Source organism: Caloenas nicobarica, chromosome Z (genome assembly GCF_036013445.1).
Source record: "Caloenas nicobarica isolate bCalNic1 chromosome Z, bCalNic1.hap1, whole genome shotgun sequence".
NCBI classification, from domain to species: domain Eukaryota; kingdom Metazoa; phylum Chordata; class Aves; order Columbiformes; family Columbidae; genus Caloenas; species Caloenas nicobarica.
This window is the reverse complement of record NC_088284.1, coordinates 73,796,873-73,816,603: the sequence shown is the minus strand read 5'-3', so window position 1 is coordinate 73,816,603 and position 19,731 is coordinate 73,796,873. Positions and strand designations below refer to the sequence as shown.

At 38.1% G+C, this 19,731-nt stretch overlaps 1 protein-coding gene across 2 annotated transcripts in view; it reads right to left on the bottom strand.

Annotated features, from left to right (window-relative positions):
- Nucleotides 1-401: 401 nt before the first annotated feature.
- UGCG (UDP-glucose ceramide glucosyltransferase) overlaps nucleotides 402-19,731 on the bottom strand; it is a 31,796-nt gene continuing 12,466 nt past the window's right edge. The window contains exons 2-9 of one of the 2 annotated variants that reach the window (XM_065656405.1): nucleotides 12,398-12,539; nucleotides 8,647-8,749; nucleotides 7,661-7,762; nucleotides 7,167-7,279; nucleotides 5,111-5,289; nucleotides 4,643-4,729; nucleotides 4,026-4,215; nucleotides 402-3,002 (exon numbers count right to left, since the gene is read on the bottom strand). In XM_065656405.1, coding sequence (XP_065512477.1) covers nucleotides 2,832-3,002; nucleotides 4,026-4,215; nucleotides 4,643-4,729; nucleotides 5,111-5,289; nucleotides 7,167-7,279; nucleotides 7,661-7,762; nucleotides 8,647-8,749; nucleotides 12,398-12,539 — 1,087 coding nt within the window. In that variant the 3' untranslated portion in view covers nucleotides 402-2,831. The remainder of the gene's footprint in view (nucleotides 3,003-4,025; nucleotides 4,216-4,642; nucleotides 4,730-5,110; nucleotides 5,290-7,166; nucleotides 7,280-7,660; nucleotides 7,763-8,646; nucleotides 8,750-12,397; nucleotides 12,540-19,731) is intronic. The other variant, XM_065656406.1, reaches the window with a different exon arrangement.

Here is a 19,731-nt window from a genome sequence, read left to right as displayed (position 1 = left end):
AATATTAATAGGTGTTAGGAACGATATAAGAAAAAGACAAGTCAGATGATAGAGCAAGCACAGAGTGCTTTCTTCATGGAGTACCTCAAAGCAAAGTATCAACACTACTCCTCAACTTCAAGATGTTTTGTGGCAAAGATATCCATCCATCTCTATAATCCAAATTCAGGCTGACCAGGTACAATACACAGGGAATCATCTGTTCAGTTGTAAGGTTTTCATACACTGAAGTTATTCTAAATAATGAGGATAACTCAAAATCAGATTTAGGCACATGAGTTAACTTCGGCAAAACATAAAATCCAAAACAGACAGCCCAAGTTTAAAAAAACAACTCAAAAGAAAGCCACATCCATTTATTGCTGTGAAGATTAACTAGAAATCAAATCTATTAACACTCTATAAATACTTAAAGCTGTCATGTTATAGCATTGAACAAAGGGCAAAAAACACCTGTATTCCAAACAGATTGTATTCTAAATTTATTTCTAAATACAAGAAGAAACAAGACAATGATTTTAAATAAACATGGTATATTCTACACATCCGTAGATGAACACAACTTTACATTAGCCACTTTTAGAAGTTCTGTTGCAGCATCTTCTACAACATTTGACAGTGTTGGTTTCCATTTCATCATCAACTGAACAATACCCAAATGAAACTATTTGCTTAAGTGAAGCTTTATTTTTCATGACCAAAGATGGTTCTACTAATACAAAAGCACCTCTTAAACAATTATCCCCATCTATTTTTTTTTCAAATGAAGTCTGTTCAGTTTTTTGTTGTTGTTTTGTTTGTTTGTTTTTGGTTCTGTTCCATTGCCTGCATAGAAATCAGCATAAAGCTAAGTTGCAAGCTAAGCTTCACTTTAGCAGTGCAATGAATAGCAAACTTCATGAAACAAACAAAGATACAAACGTCAGCAAAATTCAGTATCAAAACCAGAATGTTTTTGTGGGTCACAACTAGACTAGTTTTCAGTGTGCAACCTTCCTCAGGAAAAGTGCTTCTTCCTGATTCACATGAAAAGAATGAAGCATGCAGCAAAAGCCTTTGTTCATACATAAATGCCCATTAAAACTGTTCCATGGTATCATAAGGCAAAGACATATTAAGGTGGATGAACCATTTTGGCCCAGAGTAGGTTTTATGACACATACATACGCATTACACCCGTGTAGCATATGACATGTAAGGGATTGGCTCAGTAGGGTAAAATGTCCGTTTCTTATAAACACATGTCATTATTGCTAATACGCTACACGTCATCATCCAACTTTTAAAGCCGCTTTGTTGGCATTAGCCTTGTAACTAGCAGCTCACATTCATGGTGACAATATGCTATTCCATATGAAGAAAAGTAAAGCAGCATAAATACAATTATGAAAACAAAAGCCTTATGCAACATCCCTCTTGAGCTTTGCTGTGTTTTTTAACTAAAAACTGTTCAAAGAAGAAAAGTCCAGTTCACCACAATTTAGGAAGTCTCACAATGAGGTTGGCAACCAAGCTACAGGGAGCAGAGAGGGGAAAAACACGGCATGCATTATAATCTAGTCCTTTTAGTCATACCACTGGAATATAAAAGTCCAATTTAAAGGCTCGACCAATGGTAGAGGCAAAAGCCAAGAGCAGACTTAGTTTGATATTTAAATTAAGATTACAATTTTAATAGTAACAGCAAACTCACCCGGCCCTTTAATACAATCACAATATCTACTGCAATTGAATACGTAATTATGACTAGTATAGGTATGTATGTTTACTTTAAAAAGATATTAAATACCTGCATCATGAAGTTACATTCTTAAGACATTGTGTAAGAAAATAGCTCATGTGTGAAATGTTCCCAAAATGTGTTTCTGCTCCCTTCTATCCCCTACTATGTCCCCCATACAACCACATCCCCCCTCCCCCAAAGCATTCACTCACAGGGGAAAACAAACACCCCTTAAAAAAGGATGGAAATATTGAAGGGGACCAGCTTGGCTAGTTACAGCACAGTGCTTAACAAGGTTCAAGACAGAACCAGATCAGAGTTGGCCAAAAGATGCCCACAATACATGCCTGACCAGTAATTCCTTCCAACTCATTCTATCAAACTCGGTCCACTTTTGGTTCATTGCAATGACTACAGTATTTCATATATACATTAGATAACCGCAACACTTCAGCTTTACTTTAGTTTGTTTTTGCAAAGCATTTTCACCCTTCCATTCATTTGTTCTGCAGCAACTACAAGAGGTAGGCATAAAGCATTTAAGAGCTTCTTTCCCAAGGTCCTGTTACTAGCTCAATTTAGTGGGATGAAACAGAAATCAGCTGTACTTCTGTGATTTTACTAGGTACAGCCTTGCACAATCCAGACACAAAATAGCTATATGAACCCCAGATTTGCTAGGCTAGCATACCATGGAGTAAGAAGCTGTTCATATCCAGGAGGATACTTTTGTTGTTGTTGGTGGTTTTTTTTGAAGAGTTTACTGCAGAGTATTCCTACAGAAAGTACGTGGTGTTTCAAAAAGATGGACCCAATTTGAAATCAATATATTTGAAATTGGGTCCATCTTTTTGAAACACCCTGTAGATGTCAGGACCAATTCTCTCCATTTCTATTTGTACATAGGAGCAAGGTACCATTTGGCCAAGACTACAGATGTATTTTCACAGATGCAAGTGCCATGCAAAAATAAATTAAAGAACGGATACCAAAACATACAAGTAATAAAACTACTGAAGGTAGATCATCTTTTCAGTATTTGTATAAACAATTTATAGTACTTTTCTTCTCCCCCTTCTCTTTTTGACATTCACAGTTAAAGCTGGGGCTATACGTCAAGGATTTCTTCTGCAGTGCCTCCACAACGTAATCTGTAGCGTCCTGTCCTCCAGCTAATAGTGGGGTCCCACAAAGCAGATAGGAAAATATAAATTGTCATGGATTCTCTGATGAACCAAGCTACTGCATAATCAAGTTTTGAAAAACACAGAGCGCCACCCTAGGAATACAAAAAACAAATATTTAAAATACTGATTATTCAAAAGCAATTTTAAAGTAACTTAAAACATTTGTATTACAGATAAATCTATGCTAAAGCTTATTATACAGATTTACATATCAATAGCATATTTTTTATAAGCCAATGACATTTTCCTGGTCAAGATAGGATTACCCATATTAAAAATGAGGAGCTTGGCAGAACGATCCAGGTTTGAAAAGACACTTGTATGTAGAGTAAAAGGCAAGGAAGAGTGTCACAATTTCACTTTTTTCTTTTTTGTTCAAGCAGACACTGGGTTTTTGCCACAGACCCCAGAAGAACAGCACCTTGATAAAAACATTCCTGCATATTCCCAGAGGAGTGAAATTCAAATCAATAAGCCTTTGGGCTATTGCATAGCAGAAGTGAGACCAAGAAAAAAAAAAAAACACCACACACACCAAAAAACCCAAACTTATATCCTCTCTAATTTTCCGCTCCTTTGAGAACTTCCAGCTATAGGCAGAGCTGGAAATTGAAGAGGTTTCCAAAGAGGAAGAATAGTCACAAAGCGCTTTTACACACTGCACATGGTAAGAGGAGTAATCGTAAAGGTGACAGTTGAACTGACCTTCTGGAGTCCTACAGAATCAACAAAAGGCTGACTTTTTTTTTAGTATATGTTAAAACTACCAAAAGAATACTTTTCAGTATGATGAGAACTATTTGATTGAATATACAAGTAATTATAGATCAGATTTGGATGGAATATGGTCACAGCAGAATGTAGTCTAAATAGTTCCTACAGCATTAGAAAAAGAAATGCTGTTCTGATTCGTGACAGAAACAAAATTAGAACCAAGCACACTTACTCCTTTTTATGCTACTTTAATTGAAGCTGGAAGACTGAGAAGTAATGGGATCTGAACTGTTATTTCCTTGATGTCAAGAGAATTTTTTTGTTATAATTAGGCTTTGCCTTTTACTGAAGTAGGTGGCACTACTAACTTTAATAACCTCCAAGAAATTGAAGCTACATACCTGAACACCTTTTAGTTGAATGTAGTCAAATATAAACCACGCCAAGCAGTGACACATGAAAAATACCATTATATCCCATCTAAACACATGATGAGCTGCCCATCCAATAACGAGACTGGCAACAAAGCACTCTGAGATTGGCTCACAAATTATGGTGGCAGGCAACATATTAATTCGCAGTTTGGCCCACCTAGAAAAGACAAACAAATCAGTTCTGACTATGCATTAGTCTTTATGCCCTTCCCCAACCCACCTCAAACGATGAGCCACCATGGTCTTTTCTGACAACATTAGTTCAGTTTCATTTAATTTAGACCTCTGAATAAAATATTGCAAAATTTTCCTTTTCAAGGATACTGCACATAGTATTTAAAAGATACTAAGGAGGGTTTTTTTACTTTTTTTTTTTTTTTAATACTTAGCAGTCATACTTCTGTGGAAAGTCAGTACCTCCCCCTCAACACTAATGAGAAGCGTGCCTCAAGCTGTACATTGGAACTTCAGAATTCTGGACATTAGATAAATTAGCTTGGAAAATGTATTCCCTCTCATTATCAGGTTATCTACATCAGAGGCAGGTGACAAGGGTAGGTGGGAGAGGAAGATTAAAATTTTACCTGATCATTCTGGACTGAAACTGAGAAATAGAATATGAACCAGAGTTTTGCATTGCAACTTGTGTGGCCATTGCAAATTTCCAGCCCCTGAAAAATGAATTATTATAAAAAAATGTGCAAATAAGAGATGCAAAAAACTAGTTAGAACACCCAAAAATTTTATTAGGCTTCAAGAGTTTTTTTGGCATAGGTGCCATATTATTACAATGGGTATAAGCGAGGAAAAAAAAAAAAAAAAACCAACAAAACGCAGCTGTATATAATACTTAAACAAAGTTCTCAGAAATCTTTTTTTAAAACGAATCAACAATGATCTGGCTTTATTTCTAAAAGACTATATTGATAGGACAAAGCACATATCATAAGCATGTTTGCTGTATACATGGGAAGCTGACCTGAACACATCATGTGATTAAAAAAAAATTAAACTACACTTAAAGCAATAAGCTTGCTTCAGAGTCAACTTACCGGTCAGCTATAGCTTTAGCCATAAAGTAATCTTCAGCAATATACTGTGCAAAAGCTATCAGTCCTCCAGCTTGGTCCAAGACATCCTTCCTCATCAAGCATGACATTCCTGTTACACACTTAAAGCCAGTTAAGTTGGCTGAAATATATGACCTTGGATGTGAAGTTCCAAAATAAACCTGCCAAAACAAGATAAGGCATTTAAAACTCCATATGTATTTATGCAAGTACTACTCACTGACAAGTTTTTCTCCAAGAATATTTGGAAGGGAAAAAGTGCTAGACATAGCCACTTATAATGGTGTATCTGAAAAGATCTTTACCACCAACTTAAGAAATGTAGTCTACCACCAAATCTGATAAATCTAGTATGATATAGGCCATGTTTTTACAGGTTTTAAATCCACGTATTAAACTACTGCATCACTGAGGTTGTTCTCAGGGAATACATACATTAAAATCCATTAAGTAACTTACTAATCACTAGGATTAATACATTATTTGGTGACAGCTGACAGGGATGCTGTCACCCTTCCTCTTTTAAAGATGAGTGCATTACCGCATGCACGTTCTTAGAAACTTACTACATGGTTGTACAGGAGCAGGGGAATTTTCTTTACTTAATGTACTTGCAAACAGAAATAGTAAAGAAAAAATTCAGATTGCAAGTGAGTCTTTTTACAGAATTCAATAACTTTAAACCAGGAGGGTCCTATAAAGGGACAATAGGATGAAGTGCTAGTGCTTGTCACTATTATTCTTCCTACATATGACCTTCACACTACTAGTACCAATGCAGTAACTCACTCAAGAAAAGGCATGCTCATCTTGCAGTATACTGGGAGCAAAAACCTATTCCAGGAATACAGTAGCAGGAATTGTAATTCTTGCTACTTTAGCACATGGCAGTATTATAGCTTTGTGCTATAGCTGCTTGCTCTTCTTTTGTAAGAGGAAATTCAGACTTTGTGTCACCAAAAAAAACCCACCACACACCACACGAGCTACCCTCTCTCCATACAGTGAAGGATTAATGAATTTCACTGCACTTTCGTCTCCCATTTCTGCTTTGACACACATTAGTTAGCCATGGGGCGAAAATACCTTATACATGCCAGCTTAGAATAAAAGATGGCTGATTAAATTACATGCCTTGAGATACAGGGAACAAACAAGAAAACTCAGCCTCTTCATTCTACGAAAGAGAACTTACTGAGAAAGAAGAGAGGGAAGAATAGGATAGAATGAGTGATAAGTGGACAGAAATCAACTGTTCACCTTCTCTTCCGAAACAAGTATTAGAAGACATGAAATAGTACTATAGAAGAACAAAGGTCAGAGTGAACAAGGTGGTGGTTCCTTTAACAGAGAGTAGATCTATGGAACTTCCTGGTACAGGCAGTTACGGATGTTCAAAATCTATATGGACTTAAAGAAAGAAAGGAAAAGTTCACATAAGAAATTTGTTCTTACTAAAATACTAATATATTGAGGATTAGTAAATATACAAGTCTACTTCCTGCTCAGGAAGTCTCTCAGCTGAAAATTGCAAAAAGTTGAGACGGTATTACAGGAAAACAGGATAAAAGACTTGTTTGTGTCCTACTCTCTTCAAAGACTCTGCTTATAACCCCTGCTGGAAATAAGATACTGTGTGAGCTGGACTTGGCTCTGACTTCTCATGGCCATTTCTGTGTTCCTTTTCATACATCAAAATAAAAATTAGTGGCCCTTCCCGACTATGCACTAAAAAGACTTCTTCAGTTTTAATAAATTTTTCAAGAAAATCCATAATTTTCATCTGTAACCTTTATTATTCGTACTGCAAACTTAAATACTGAATCAATGTTCAGAGCACCACAGTAGAATTCTGGAGCATGTACAAGTTATCCTAGATGGTTTGAAGTGCGAGCACAGCTGAAAATAAACATTTCTTCACACAAAAGGTGCAGGACCCACTGTACAACTTTAAGTCAGAAAGGTCTTGCAAAAAACCCCAACCAAACGAACAAAAAAAACCCCCACAAACAAACAAAACCAGAAACATTGCACTCACCTGTTCAAGGGTAGCAGCAAAACCCTGCCTGTCCGCCACATATGGAAGCCCATGGACCAAGCCTACTTTTTCAGTCATTTGGTTGGCCATATCTGTCAGTGTGTCTGGCGTCACTAAGTGACAAATGCAAAAAAAAGACAGTTCATTGAGCAATTCTGACATTAGCAGACTACTCTATAGAGACACTAATTCTCATTTGATTCACAATATCAAGAGCACATATACTTTGATGCAGAGTATTTTGGGGCAAAGTATCAGAAAAATAATAGTGATTAACACCATTATTATGATAAACAACAAATACAATGAAATAGTCTGACAGTATTTTTAATGGGATTTTTACATTCTGAGATTAAACATTTTTATACCATGAAAATTTTTCCAGATTTTTAACTTCCAGTTCTCCTTGTATTTTGAGTCAAAACAAATCTCTAACAACTGCTTGCTTATGGGGAACAAAAGCAACATAACCACACATTACAACACACACCTACCTCTAATTCCACTATCACAAATCCATATGAGATCATATTTAGCAACTTCATAGCCAGGCATTAAGTTGTTAATCTTGGGGTTGATGCCGACTTTCTTGCCACCTAAAAACCACAAACATCATACTCAAATAATGTATGGGGTTTTTTTAGAATTCAGACTCAATACCCAAAATATTCACTGACTGAAAAACAGTAGATGTTTACCCATCAATACTTAAAATTTTAACTCTTCCCATAAAAGTGGACTTTAAGTATTCCTTCACTTCTGTATTTAAGATGTTACTACAATTATGCAGAGAATTATAAAGGGAAAAATTCAAATGCTTCTTCAAAATGGCAGAATAACAATGTTAATGTAATTTTAAAGGTTGTAGAACTACAAAGTTTACCACATTCTGTAAATATTCTCTACCTCTTATTTCTTAAGACTGCTGATTATGACCTTTATACTCTACAGTAATTTCAGCAGAAAAAATAAAAAGGAGCAGAATAAAGTGAGACACACTCTTTTGCTTCCAACTGACAGACATGGTGCAGTGTTTCATGTCACCAAAAAAAAAATACATTCTACCATCCAGTTTTAATATCCCTTTCCTCCTCTAATTCAAACATAAAGTGAAGAAAGACCCCTACAGTCTAAAGTGATGAAAAGGAATTGTTGCAGCACCTCAAGGTCAAATACAGTCACAACTCCAAGTCTATTCCTGCACATTTAATTCAGTGCAAAGGCAGGATTTAAACTGCAGTTTCAGATTTAGAAAGAAAAAGTTGCAGAGGTTGCATAAATCGTACTTCCTAGAGTTATTTTGGTGTGATGTCACAGATTGTGACTACAAACTCACTTCTTTATGCCAAACAGATGATTAAGGTACAGAACCAACACGTGCTGAAGATGACAACTATTTATTTTAGAATATTGTATATGGTGTTGAAGACCTAAAACCATTTTAAAAGAGTCCCTCCCATCTTTGAGTTGCACTGCTTACCTATGAACAGTCTAGCATCAACATTCGGGTATTTGCCAAGGAGCTTTTTGCACACATCAATAGCTGGATCATCATGATCTTGTACGCAGAGTAGTACTTCATACTAGTAAAAACAAAAATGTATACACACAGATTTATTTACACATTCACACTTAATATCAACATAATCTAGGAAATAAAGTGTACCAAACTGAAAAAAAAATACAGAGCACTGAATATATATATTTATATATTTTTAATATATTTGTATATATTTTTTATATATATAAAATTATATATAATTATAGAATTTAAAATAAAACCAAAAGGGGTTGTTTTACAGCTAAATAAAACTATTTTTAATGCAGAACCAAGTACTTGTAAAAAAACTAATCAAGCCTGTATCCCAGTAAACTTTTGTACCGTGGAACAATAGTTTTCCTATTATTAGAAGAGTTTCTATTAGGCATGAAGCAAAGCAGTCTGTTATGCATTGTTAAATTTTTCTTTCAGTTTCCATTTTTGTTCACATACGAATCTTAAATGTAATCTTATATTCAATGAAATTACAGCACACAAAATGTTAAAGGAATGATGTTATGATATACTTGACTGCACACCTCAGAACTACACCTTCCTTTCCTTTACTTTGTAGATGCATATGCAGAACAGAGTTGGAAGCTAACCCACAGGGACCAGTACACGGACACTTAATTGTATAACAAAACTACATTCAGGAACATGTATATGCATGTGTTATGTATATGTATTTTCCTCATTAACAGAATAATGGTTAAAAAAAACTCAAGAAGAGGTAAGGGAAAACTGTAGTTGTTTCAGCAATCAAGCTACTTGCTTGTTACAAGTTAGCTACAGACAGTGGATGAGGGAATAGCATTTTAGAAATTCCTCAGAATTTTGAGACAGCTTTGTAAGCTTTGATGGAGGTATTCCTGTTTCTGCATTATCAGCAAATTCCTTGAATACTCCTTGCTTGATATAACCTTCCTCTCTCCCAGTTAAAATTATTGAACCATTACAAGTTATTAGAGATCCAATCCAAATACTAAAATTCAGAAAAAGCAAATTTCTGATCCAGATACCTAGAAGCCATTTTTACAGTCTGAAATTTAAAAATTCAACGTCAATAAAACCAATTTTCTTGGATCTCATTTGATATAGCAGTTGTAAATAAGAGGCCCAACTAGTGACCAAAAGAGTTCTTATTCTCCCTTACACTATTCTGCCACCTTGCTGAACTTCACTTTCAGTAAACTATTTAAGCAAAAAGTAATCTGAACTTTGAAAGCTGCCTGTGGGCTCAGTGATGACAATCCCTGATGTTCCTGTTCAGTTAGAAGCATTTCATAAAAAATGCGACATTAACAGATTCTTTCAAGAAAAAAATGATACTGTTAAACTCAAAAAAATACCAATGACTAACTGCATTCAGAATATTGTGGAAACTTAAAATCACCACTAAATGCGAGTCGGTAAGACTTGGTCCGGCACTACAAACTATCAGACAAACACATCTATACCTCTCAGAATGCAAACTCAAAGCCAATTTGCCTAAAGAGCGAGCAGTATTCGTTTCCTGTCATTTTACCAGAATGGAAAATGGAATTTGAAGGGTAAAAGACATGTCTCATTATGCAGACAAGTCCTTCCACGACAACAGAACAATCCTGAGAGCATGAACACCATAGAAATTACCAACTGAAGAAATCAGTTATTTATTGCTCATCCAATTAAATATGTAAAAGAACAACTAATTTTGCTACTAATTTGATAACTAATCTTCAAACCACAGTTGCTGTGACACTTCTATATCCATATTCTCCAAGAAATTCAAGCAGAAATAACAGAAAACTTTGGGACTCCAATATCCAAAAAACAGAAAAATTCACAATATATGGCTTTTGTAGGCAGTAAGACAGTAAAAAAACTACAAAACGTATGACTAATGGAGAAGAAATACAAAGATGCTTATCTACATAAACATTACAATCAGGTTGATTTGGACATAACATGTATAGAAAGGTTTCTGCCAAAATGATTATATGCACAGTATGTAAGAACTGTTCACTAATAAAAATATGTGAAAGTCCTGCAGTTTAGAAGCTGTATAACTGCATTCCATGCAAGACCAGATTATTTCACACATGAGGTATCACAGAAGAGTATCAGAGAATCAGTATCACTGCAGGTTGAACTCAACCTCACTGGAACAAGTTTAAGATTATTCTTTCTTAATAATTTTTCCTTGGGCAGCTGAACTTTGAATACCAGGCAACACTGTTGTTCTAATTTTTGTTGTATAATGATAATCAATTAAGTATTTTTGTAGTTATTGTACAGAAGTGTTTTCAAACAGCTTGAGGATCTTGCTTGCACTGTATAATCTGTGCCCCAGCAAACTGAAGCATTAATACCTCCATTTTTACTCTCCTTGAGAAAAATATGATTGTCACTATTATTTTCTGAAATTCAGATTTGTGTGGAGTAGCAATATTTTATGACTGTCACCCATATGTATAAGTTCTCAGAAGTAAGAGTCAAAACTATCTCTCAAAGCAAGATCCAGCATTAACTGTTTTTCTGAATTCTCAAATTGTATTTGCAGTCAAGTATTCCAACTGCATAATGTTGATGCTCACTATAGTAATAAAATAGCTTAAGATATTGTTGCAGCTTCTTTGCACTGTTTGCAATATTGGCATACACAGCATGCCTCAAGTATGCTTTAAAATTATCTTGGCCACAAAATCCTTACTGCACTTTCATTGAGTTGAAAGGATTCAACTGCTCACGCCTGAAGCTTTTCAAAAGGTCCCAAGGTTCATTACAGAACAACTATCCAACTTTTAATAAGTTCCAAATGGTGGCAGTTTTGTTTGTTTTACCCTGCCTACTTAGGAGTAAGTTTAAATCCTTTGGTCAGAATACACAAAGGAAACTCACTGTAGAGCTTACACATACCTTTGACCTTCTACAACTAAAGCGGCAGTGTCAGCAGCAGTTTCAAGAAGAATTAAGAAAATAATTTTTATTAAAAGTAAATTTAAAGTTTTAGAATTCAGGAGGTATGCAGTAGAAAATGTCGTCTTTTTTCTATCCACAGGAGCATACACCAAGTAGTAAATGATGTAGCAAGCATTTGCAGGTTTCTCCTTTAAGTTGTAAGCTTCTTAGAGCAAGGACAGCATCTGACACACTTATCACTTATATTAAAAAGTCAAACAGTGTTCAAGAGCAAATGCAAGTTTTTATTAACTATTTGTTTCCCAACACCAACAAGTGACTTGGAGACTATCCTACCTACCACAACTGGTGAGGTACAACACCTCATCACTGAACAATTCTTCATGAGATAAGCCACCAGTAAGAACCAGGAGAAAGTTTCAGGATACCAGTCAACTGTTCTCCAGTAGTAGTTAATTAGGGAAGGTATCTGGCCGCTCAAGTGATCTTTTATACATTGAAGGGTTCCATATAGCTATAAACACCGCAATATGGGAATAGTGATTAAATAAATCTTAGTGAAGTGTAGATTATGTTTTGCCTCTAAGCCTTGCTCATGCCGTTACAGACAGCTTTTTAAAAAGGAGTAAATTTTGTTTACAACATGTAAAATGTCCGATTATGTATTTGCTGTCAAACGAAGAACAATCCAAGACATAATCAAGCTGCATAGTTCTAGCCCAAGCTCCCAATATGACTTTCAGAGGGCATGAGAGGGGAAAAAAGAGACATTAAATAGTATACATACTTTGGGATAATCCAGTTCAAAGAAGGTTTCTAAGTTGTTGATCAGGTTAGGATCCACACCTTTTAACGGCTTTAGAAGTGAAACACCAGGAAGCTTGCTATATGGCTGCTTGTCTGTGACTTTCTTATTGAGGTGGAGCCGTCTGTAGGGAGAAATAACATAAAACCACATAAAGAAAATATGCTAGAGAATTCCATTCAAAATACAGTCAGAAATATGCAAGCTTGGGAGTTAAAATCACTGGGGAAAAAACCAAAACAAAACACCACACCAGTTTTGGTTGAAGAAACAGCAGCTATATTTATATCTGACAGTTGATGTGTCACAGACAATGTCTAGAAAACCTTTAGCATCGTATGTAGGTTAAATTCCACTTAGACATTTCAGATTAATGTATTTTGCATTATGCATTTGAAGAATAAGAGTATCCCTTTTTTCAAACTACAGAGACAAGATTTTTTTCTGCCTTCCTCTATAGAATTAAGACTCATAGCATTGTAACAAAATAACTAGATAAACCAATTTACTGTAAACGAGGCAAAAAAAATTAAACGGGTCAGGTGCTTTTTCCTGCATTAAGTTATGTAAAACTTAGAGCAAGCTGAAAGCACAGGGGAAACAGTTGATTCTACTGATCAATTGGTTAACAAACACCTCCAAGAAAAATATAAGGATCAATCAACTACAGTATAAAAATCCTGGAAACTGGATATCAGGCTGGGTCAGAAATATAGATAAACTGACAACATAATTCCAAATAGTCACTAGTATTTCAGTAATGAATATATGAAGTAAATCGATGATCATGTCACAACTCAACAGCATGAATATATAATCCTACACTACTGTGCCAACTAACTTTAAAACTTTCACACTTTAAAATTCACAAGATGCTGCCTCAAAACAAACAAACAAAAATGGGAATAAGGTTGCTTTATGGAGCGCTTCATCCTGGTTAAATGGTAAAAAAGTAGTTAAGTTCTTAAGAAGCATGCTCCTGAAGAATCTGCTTGACCAAGTGAAGTTACTGAACTATGAAGGAGCTCCACTAGGAGAAGAGATTCTAGTAACTCTGTAAAGTTATTTTTTCCTGAAATGGGATAGTGAAATCCTTGCACGCATTACCTCATCAGTCCCCGCTCCAGCATGCTCCCTTCAGGCAGGTTTGCAGCTGGACACCAGGGGCATAATGCTGTTACAGAGAATGAACACCACAAAGACATCAAGGCAAAGCAGATTATGTCCTTGTATTGTTATTGAGTCCAAGCTTGGGCACTGCAGAGGTAAACTGAAATAGTCTTGCTGAGCAATTAACAGTCAAGGGACAGTTAGACCAAAGTAAGAAAAGCAATGGTCAGATAGCTACCACAGAGACTGCCTCACCAATTTTCACAAACATAACAGCAAACAAAGGCTTTAGTGCCAATTTGAAGTGAGAGTCTCAAGAACGCAGCTTGGATCAGAAGGGACAAAATGTAGATAATGCAAGGCAGGCGGGGGGAAAGGGGTGGGAAACAACCACCACCACCACAAAAAAAAAAAATCTATTTAAAACAGACTGCAGCAATGCACACAGCTTTGTACAATGACAAAAGCCTTGGTGAAGCGGAAATAAGTGGTAGAGTTACTGGGAAAAAGGATGAAGACAGACTTGAGGCAGGACTGCGATAAAAAATAAGCACCAAGTGGTAACACTGCAGAATCTTGCAAGGCATTGTATTACAAACCATGCTGACACATAGGACTATGCAGGTGATTGAATTACATAAGGAAAAGCCTACAGATGGTGCAAGAAGAAAGCCTTGGAAAACATGTAAATGTGGCGTGAAGCATTATTGGTACCTGTTAAGCTATGAAACACCATACACTGAGCCACAGAGTATGGTTTGGCTGTCTTTAATATGTTGCCTTAAAAAATAAGACTCCAGTTCATGTTCTAGTCATAACGCTGCAAAGAAGTGGCAGCCAGCCATCCTGAAAGCACTGGGGTATTGTGACACTAAGGTAAAGCAATTTCTACACCCATTATTGCAATGTTTTGTTAGATTCTATGGAGTAAAAGACAAATTAACAGTAAACATTTTCATGTTTAACATTCTTATTTTACACTGAGGAATATTTGTGAAGTCGCATATTTTGAAGAAGAATTAAAAATTACAATTGAAAATCTACCATCACCCGAGAAGCAGACCAACCATTCTAGAATCATGCCAGATTTTGCACCTGGGACACAGCAACCCTGGCTATACATACAGACTGGGAAACGAGATGCTGGAAAGCAGCCCCATGGAGAGAGACCTGGGGGTTCTGGTTGACAGCAAGTTGAACATGAGCCAACAGTGTCCCTGGCAGCCAAGAGGGACCCGTGTCCTGGGTGCATCCAGCACAGCATGGCCAGCCGGGCAGGGAGGGGATTGTCCCGCTCTGCTCTGCACTGGGGCGGCCTCACCTGGAGCACCGTGTGCAGGGCTGGGTGCCACAGGATAAAAAAAAAAAAGATATAAAGCTAGTGGAGAGTGTCCAGAAGAGGCTATGAAGACGGTGAAGGGTTTGGAGAAGAAGCCGTATGAGGAGCGGCTAAAGTCACTTGGTTTGTTCAGCCTGGGGAAGAGGAGACTGAGAGGAGACCTCATGGCGGCTACAGCTTCCTCACAAGGGAAGGAGGGACAGGCGCCGAACTCTTCTCTTTAGCAACCAGTGACAGACCCCAAGAGAATGGCAGAAGATGTGCCAGGGGAGGTTCAGGTTGGACATTAGGAAAAGGTTCTTCACCCAGAGGGTGCTGGAGCGCTGGAACAGGCTCCCCAAGGAGGTGTCATGGCCCCAAGCCGGACAGTGTTCAAGAAGGGGCTGGACAACGTCCTCAGACACACAATGTGAACTGTGGGGTTGTCCTGTGCAGGGACAGGAGTTGGACTCAATGATCCCTGTGGGTCCCTTCCAACTCAGGACATTCTATGATTCTAAAAAACAAGTTACAATATTCAACTAAGGCTGGAAGTCAAAATGGACTACATTTAAACAACATGAACATTGTTGATGAAATTGTGTATTACAAAACATGCACCAAAGTTTCCAAAGTACAGGTAAGATGAAGTAGTAAGTTGGTACTTTGAGCATAAGCTTGTGATTGTGGTGGTTCACCTCCCTCAGGCGGATGTTGTGATCATACTGATCTTCACTACCACAGAGCATGTATGACATGTGCGGTTCAAAATGATAAAGGAAAGCAATCCTTTCACAAAGTTTGTATCACATATAGAATATATTATTTTGCATTGAAATTAGCCCAAAGCAGTCATAAACATTAACTATACTGATGTACATGTTTAATGTATTTTTTTCTACCTTTGCCTAATGAAGCTAGCTGCAGAAAAACACTACACCAAGGACTGTGTAACAACTTTGAGCTCTGAAACAGATGCCAGCAGAGCACTATGTAAAGGCAGTTTTAGATCCTGTGTGTGAAAGATGAGTAGCCAGATTACCCATAGGCACTTTTGTGCCAACATGTATTAAATGGATCAGCCTGCAATCCCCAGGTAGTGAAACTGTGAAACTCCCTCTAAGCAGTCTGGTGATGCTGTAAGGTACATGGGAAAAGAAAAAAGCAGCAGAATACATAATGGTGTCAGGAGCTATATTTCAACTATCCTATATCATGTAAGACATATCTGCAAAATTTTCTCAAACTTAAGTTCCTTAACATGATAATAATTAACCAATAGAGGCAACTACCATCCAGATTTCTTCTCTCAACAGGCAAAAAGAACTATTTCCAAAGACAAAAACTAAGCTACCACTGTCCAGTACACTACGTGATGAATTTTTGCTAACCTGTATTAAATTAAGCAATAAAACTTACTTTAAAGGCCAAGACTACACTTCCTTTGCTTACCTCATTGAGGGCAGGAGGGTATTCCAGGAAAAACAAAAAGCTTGCTACAGTAGACAGACTGCTGTGTCTCTCAGCTGAGATAGTAACATACGCTTTCTCAAAGCAGCTGAAAAAAACCTAAACACTCTTCATTCAGTCATTTCAGCATTCCCTCAGCAGTGACTTTACTTAAAGAACTACCTATTAGAGGGAGGTAAGTAATTCTCGGTCATAAATTTGTAACAGATACTTAAATATTGCAAGACAGCACTGAACACGCCTTGAAGTCTACAGTTCCACAATGCATCAACATACGCTAGGAGATCCTTCTGAAAGGGGCTGCTTTCCTACTTCTACTTCTGAATTTACATGCCCCTCCTTTCCCCAGTTTATTTTCACATTAGTGACCTGAACCATCTCACACAGGTGTTTGTGGGGTGTCGGTTTGCTATGGAGTAAGAGATAGGAGATCTCAGCTTGAACAAGAGAAATAAAACGTAATGTTATCTTGCTTCTTTTGGCAACAGAAAGGTAAAAAGGACGAGCTCCCCATATCTTCCTTTTTATACGTATCTTGTGTTAAAACATTTCCAAATGTAGGTACCTTTATCCACAGAAGAAAAAATAAAATTTGCTACAGGTACAACACACCAGTCAGTGCATTAAATACAACTGAAAGACTGGAGGAGTCCAATAAGTATTACAGACAACCCCTAAATTGCAACCCTAAGTTGCAATCACAGAAACATGGTGGGATGACTCGCACAACTGGAGTGCTGCATTGGATGGCTATAAACTCTTCAGAAGGGATAGGCAATGAAGGAGAGGAGGTGGGGTAGCCATGTATGTTAGGGAGTGGTTTGACTGTCTAGAGCAGGGGTGTCAAACTTGTTTTCACCAGGGGCCACAACAGCCTCACAGTTGCCTTCAAAGGGTAAAAAGTAATTTTAGGATTGTATAAATGTTGAAGGCAACCATGAGGCTGATGTGGCCTCCGGTGAAAATGAGTGTGGCACCCCTGCTCTAGAGCTAAATGATGGTGATGATATGGTCAAGTGCTTATGGGTAAGACTCAGGAGGGAAGGCTAATGAGGCAGATATCCTGGTGAGAGTCTGTTAGAGACCACCAGCATGAAGAGGCAGATGAAATATTCTGTAAGTAGCTGAAAGACATCCCACAATCACTAGCCCTTTTTCTCATGGGGTACCTCCAACTTACCAGATATCTGCTGGAATACAGCACAGCAGAAACAGACTAGGAGGGTCCCAGAGTGTACGAAGACAACATCCTGAAACAGCTGTTCAGTGAGCCTACTAGGGAAGGCAGCCCACTGGACTTGTTTGCAGAGATGGACTCACAGGTGATATGATAGTTAGAGGCTGTCTTGGGCACAGCAATCATGAAATGATAAGAGTTCGATTCTCCAAGAAGGAGGGCGGTCAGCAGAACTGCCACCTTCGACTTCCAGAGGGTAGACTTTGACCTGTTTAGGAGGCTGGTTGGAAGAGTCCCTTGGGAGACAGTCCTGAAGGGCAAAGGGGTCCAGGAGGCTGGTTGTTCTTAAAGAAGGAGATCTCGAAGTCACGGGAACTGGCTGTTGCCATGTGACGACAGACAAGCTGATGGGAAAGAAGACCACCCTGGCTGAACAGAGAGTTTTGACTGGAACTCAGGAAAACAAGTCCACCACACCGGGAAGTGAAACAAGACACTTGGGTGTGGAGGCAGACAAGCACAAGAGGACTCTGTGCAATGACACAACTAAGTCTGAATAATACACTGTTATCAAGTACTTATTTCTCATACTACTCTGCCCAAATTTATGCACACCAGCCTACCACTGTGCATTAAGAGTCCTATTACACTATTACTCCTAGACTTCAGATAAATTTTAAAATTGCAAAAAATAAATAAAAATATCTCACCTGTGGCCAGAGGCCTCCTAGCAAATTGGAATTATTCTTAAATCAAGAATTAAACATCTTTATCTTGTTTTCAACCTTTTTCATCCCTAGAGTGGTGCTTTGTAACATAGTTGAACCAGTTTAACTATAGACTACTGCTGAGAGGCACTCCTCCTTTCCCCTCTTTTTCTGGGATGTGCCATGCTTCTTCTCAGTGGTGCTGACATTTGTCTGATCCCACAGTCACCCAGTTCAGATACTAAAACCATCACGTAACTATTACCTTGTATGTAATGTTACCATTTTGTCAGTTTAACTTGGCAAGTATACAGTTTGAAAGGATGTGGAAAGGTGATCATGCAGCTTCACTGGCAGCAAAGATCTCCCAGTGTTCCTTCTCCTCTGTGCTGCAGTCAACACCAGCCAAACAAGACATCATGCCAGTATCAATGCCTATACAATCCTGAGTCAACTCACCGACTTTACAGAAGATTAAATGTGACTTTTTGCCTCCTGCTTCAGGTTGTCTTATGCCAAATTAGAGTTAGGGCACCTTAGGGAAGGCTGCAAGAAGTTCCAGAGCATGTTCAAGAAGGAGGCTGTGAATGTGCTACCAAGATCACGGGAGAAGAGGAGGAATAGGGTCTCCTTCCTCCTCAGGCTCCAGTGAGCTTCCAGAAGAGCCCAGCTGCCAGTGGATGAGGACCATAAACCCACTCACCATGGAGTCAGAGGAGGACCAGTGCCAGCACAAATGGAGTACCAGTGGCACAACACCTTCCTCTAGAAACATACACAAGGAGTAGGGTCAGGCTCCTGAAAACTCTTCCACAACCAGCTCTGCATCACAGTTTTCCTTTATAGCATTCACATCCATACAGCTTGCTCCCTGCCCTTATCTGCCTGAGTCAACTCATCCCACCATTCAAACAGAGTGTTCTCAGGTCAGCAGTCTTCCCCATCTGCCACTCTTGCCACTCGCTTACATCTGATTCAAAAGGCCACAGGGACACATGGCAAGTCGATCCACCTACCCACCGACCTAACAGTTACACAAGGGTCAGATCCAACAGAGAGGAGCAGAAATGCACAGCTCAGGATAAGTGGAGAGGACTTACAAGGAAATCCTAATGTCACTTTTAATATGACAGCAATCGTAATTAAAAACAATTACTGTGACACTTGGCCTTGATATAATGCCCAGAAATAGAGGGAAGCAGACAAGTCTGAAAGAAGGAAATGGTGGGTAAGATTCAGGAGCCCACTTTGTAGTACAGACTTCTTGTGGATGACTGCCAGCAGAGAAATAGTCATGGGTTTGTGCATGCCTGCAAAAAACCTGAAAACAATGTAATCCTACTGTTTGCATACTAGAAATTTATGTTGAAAAGCATGCTGCCACTAGCTAGAGCTTCATCACATGCCAGCTGAGGGCAGAAGGCACACCAAACATTTCATTCACTTTCAATGCATATTTTCCTCTGTACTACACATACCCTACATACAGATGGGGGGGCGGGGAGGGGGGACGGGGAATGACCTTGGAAAGCAT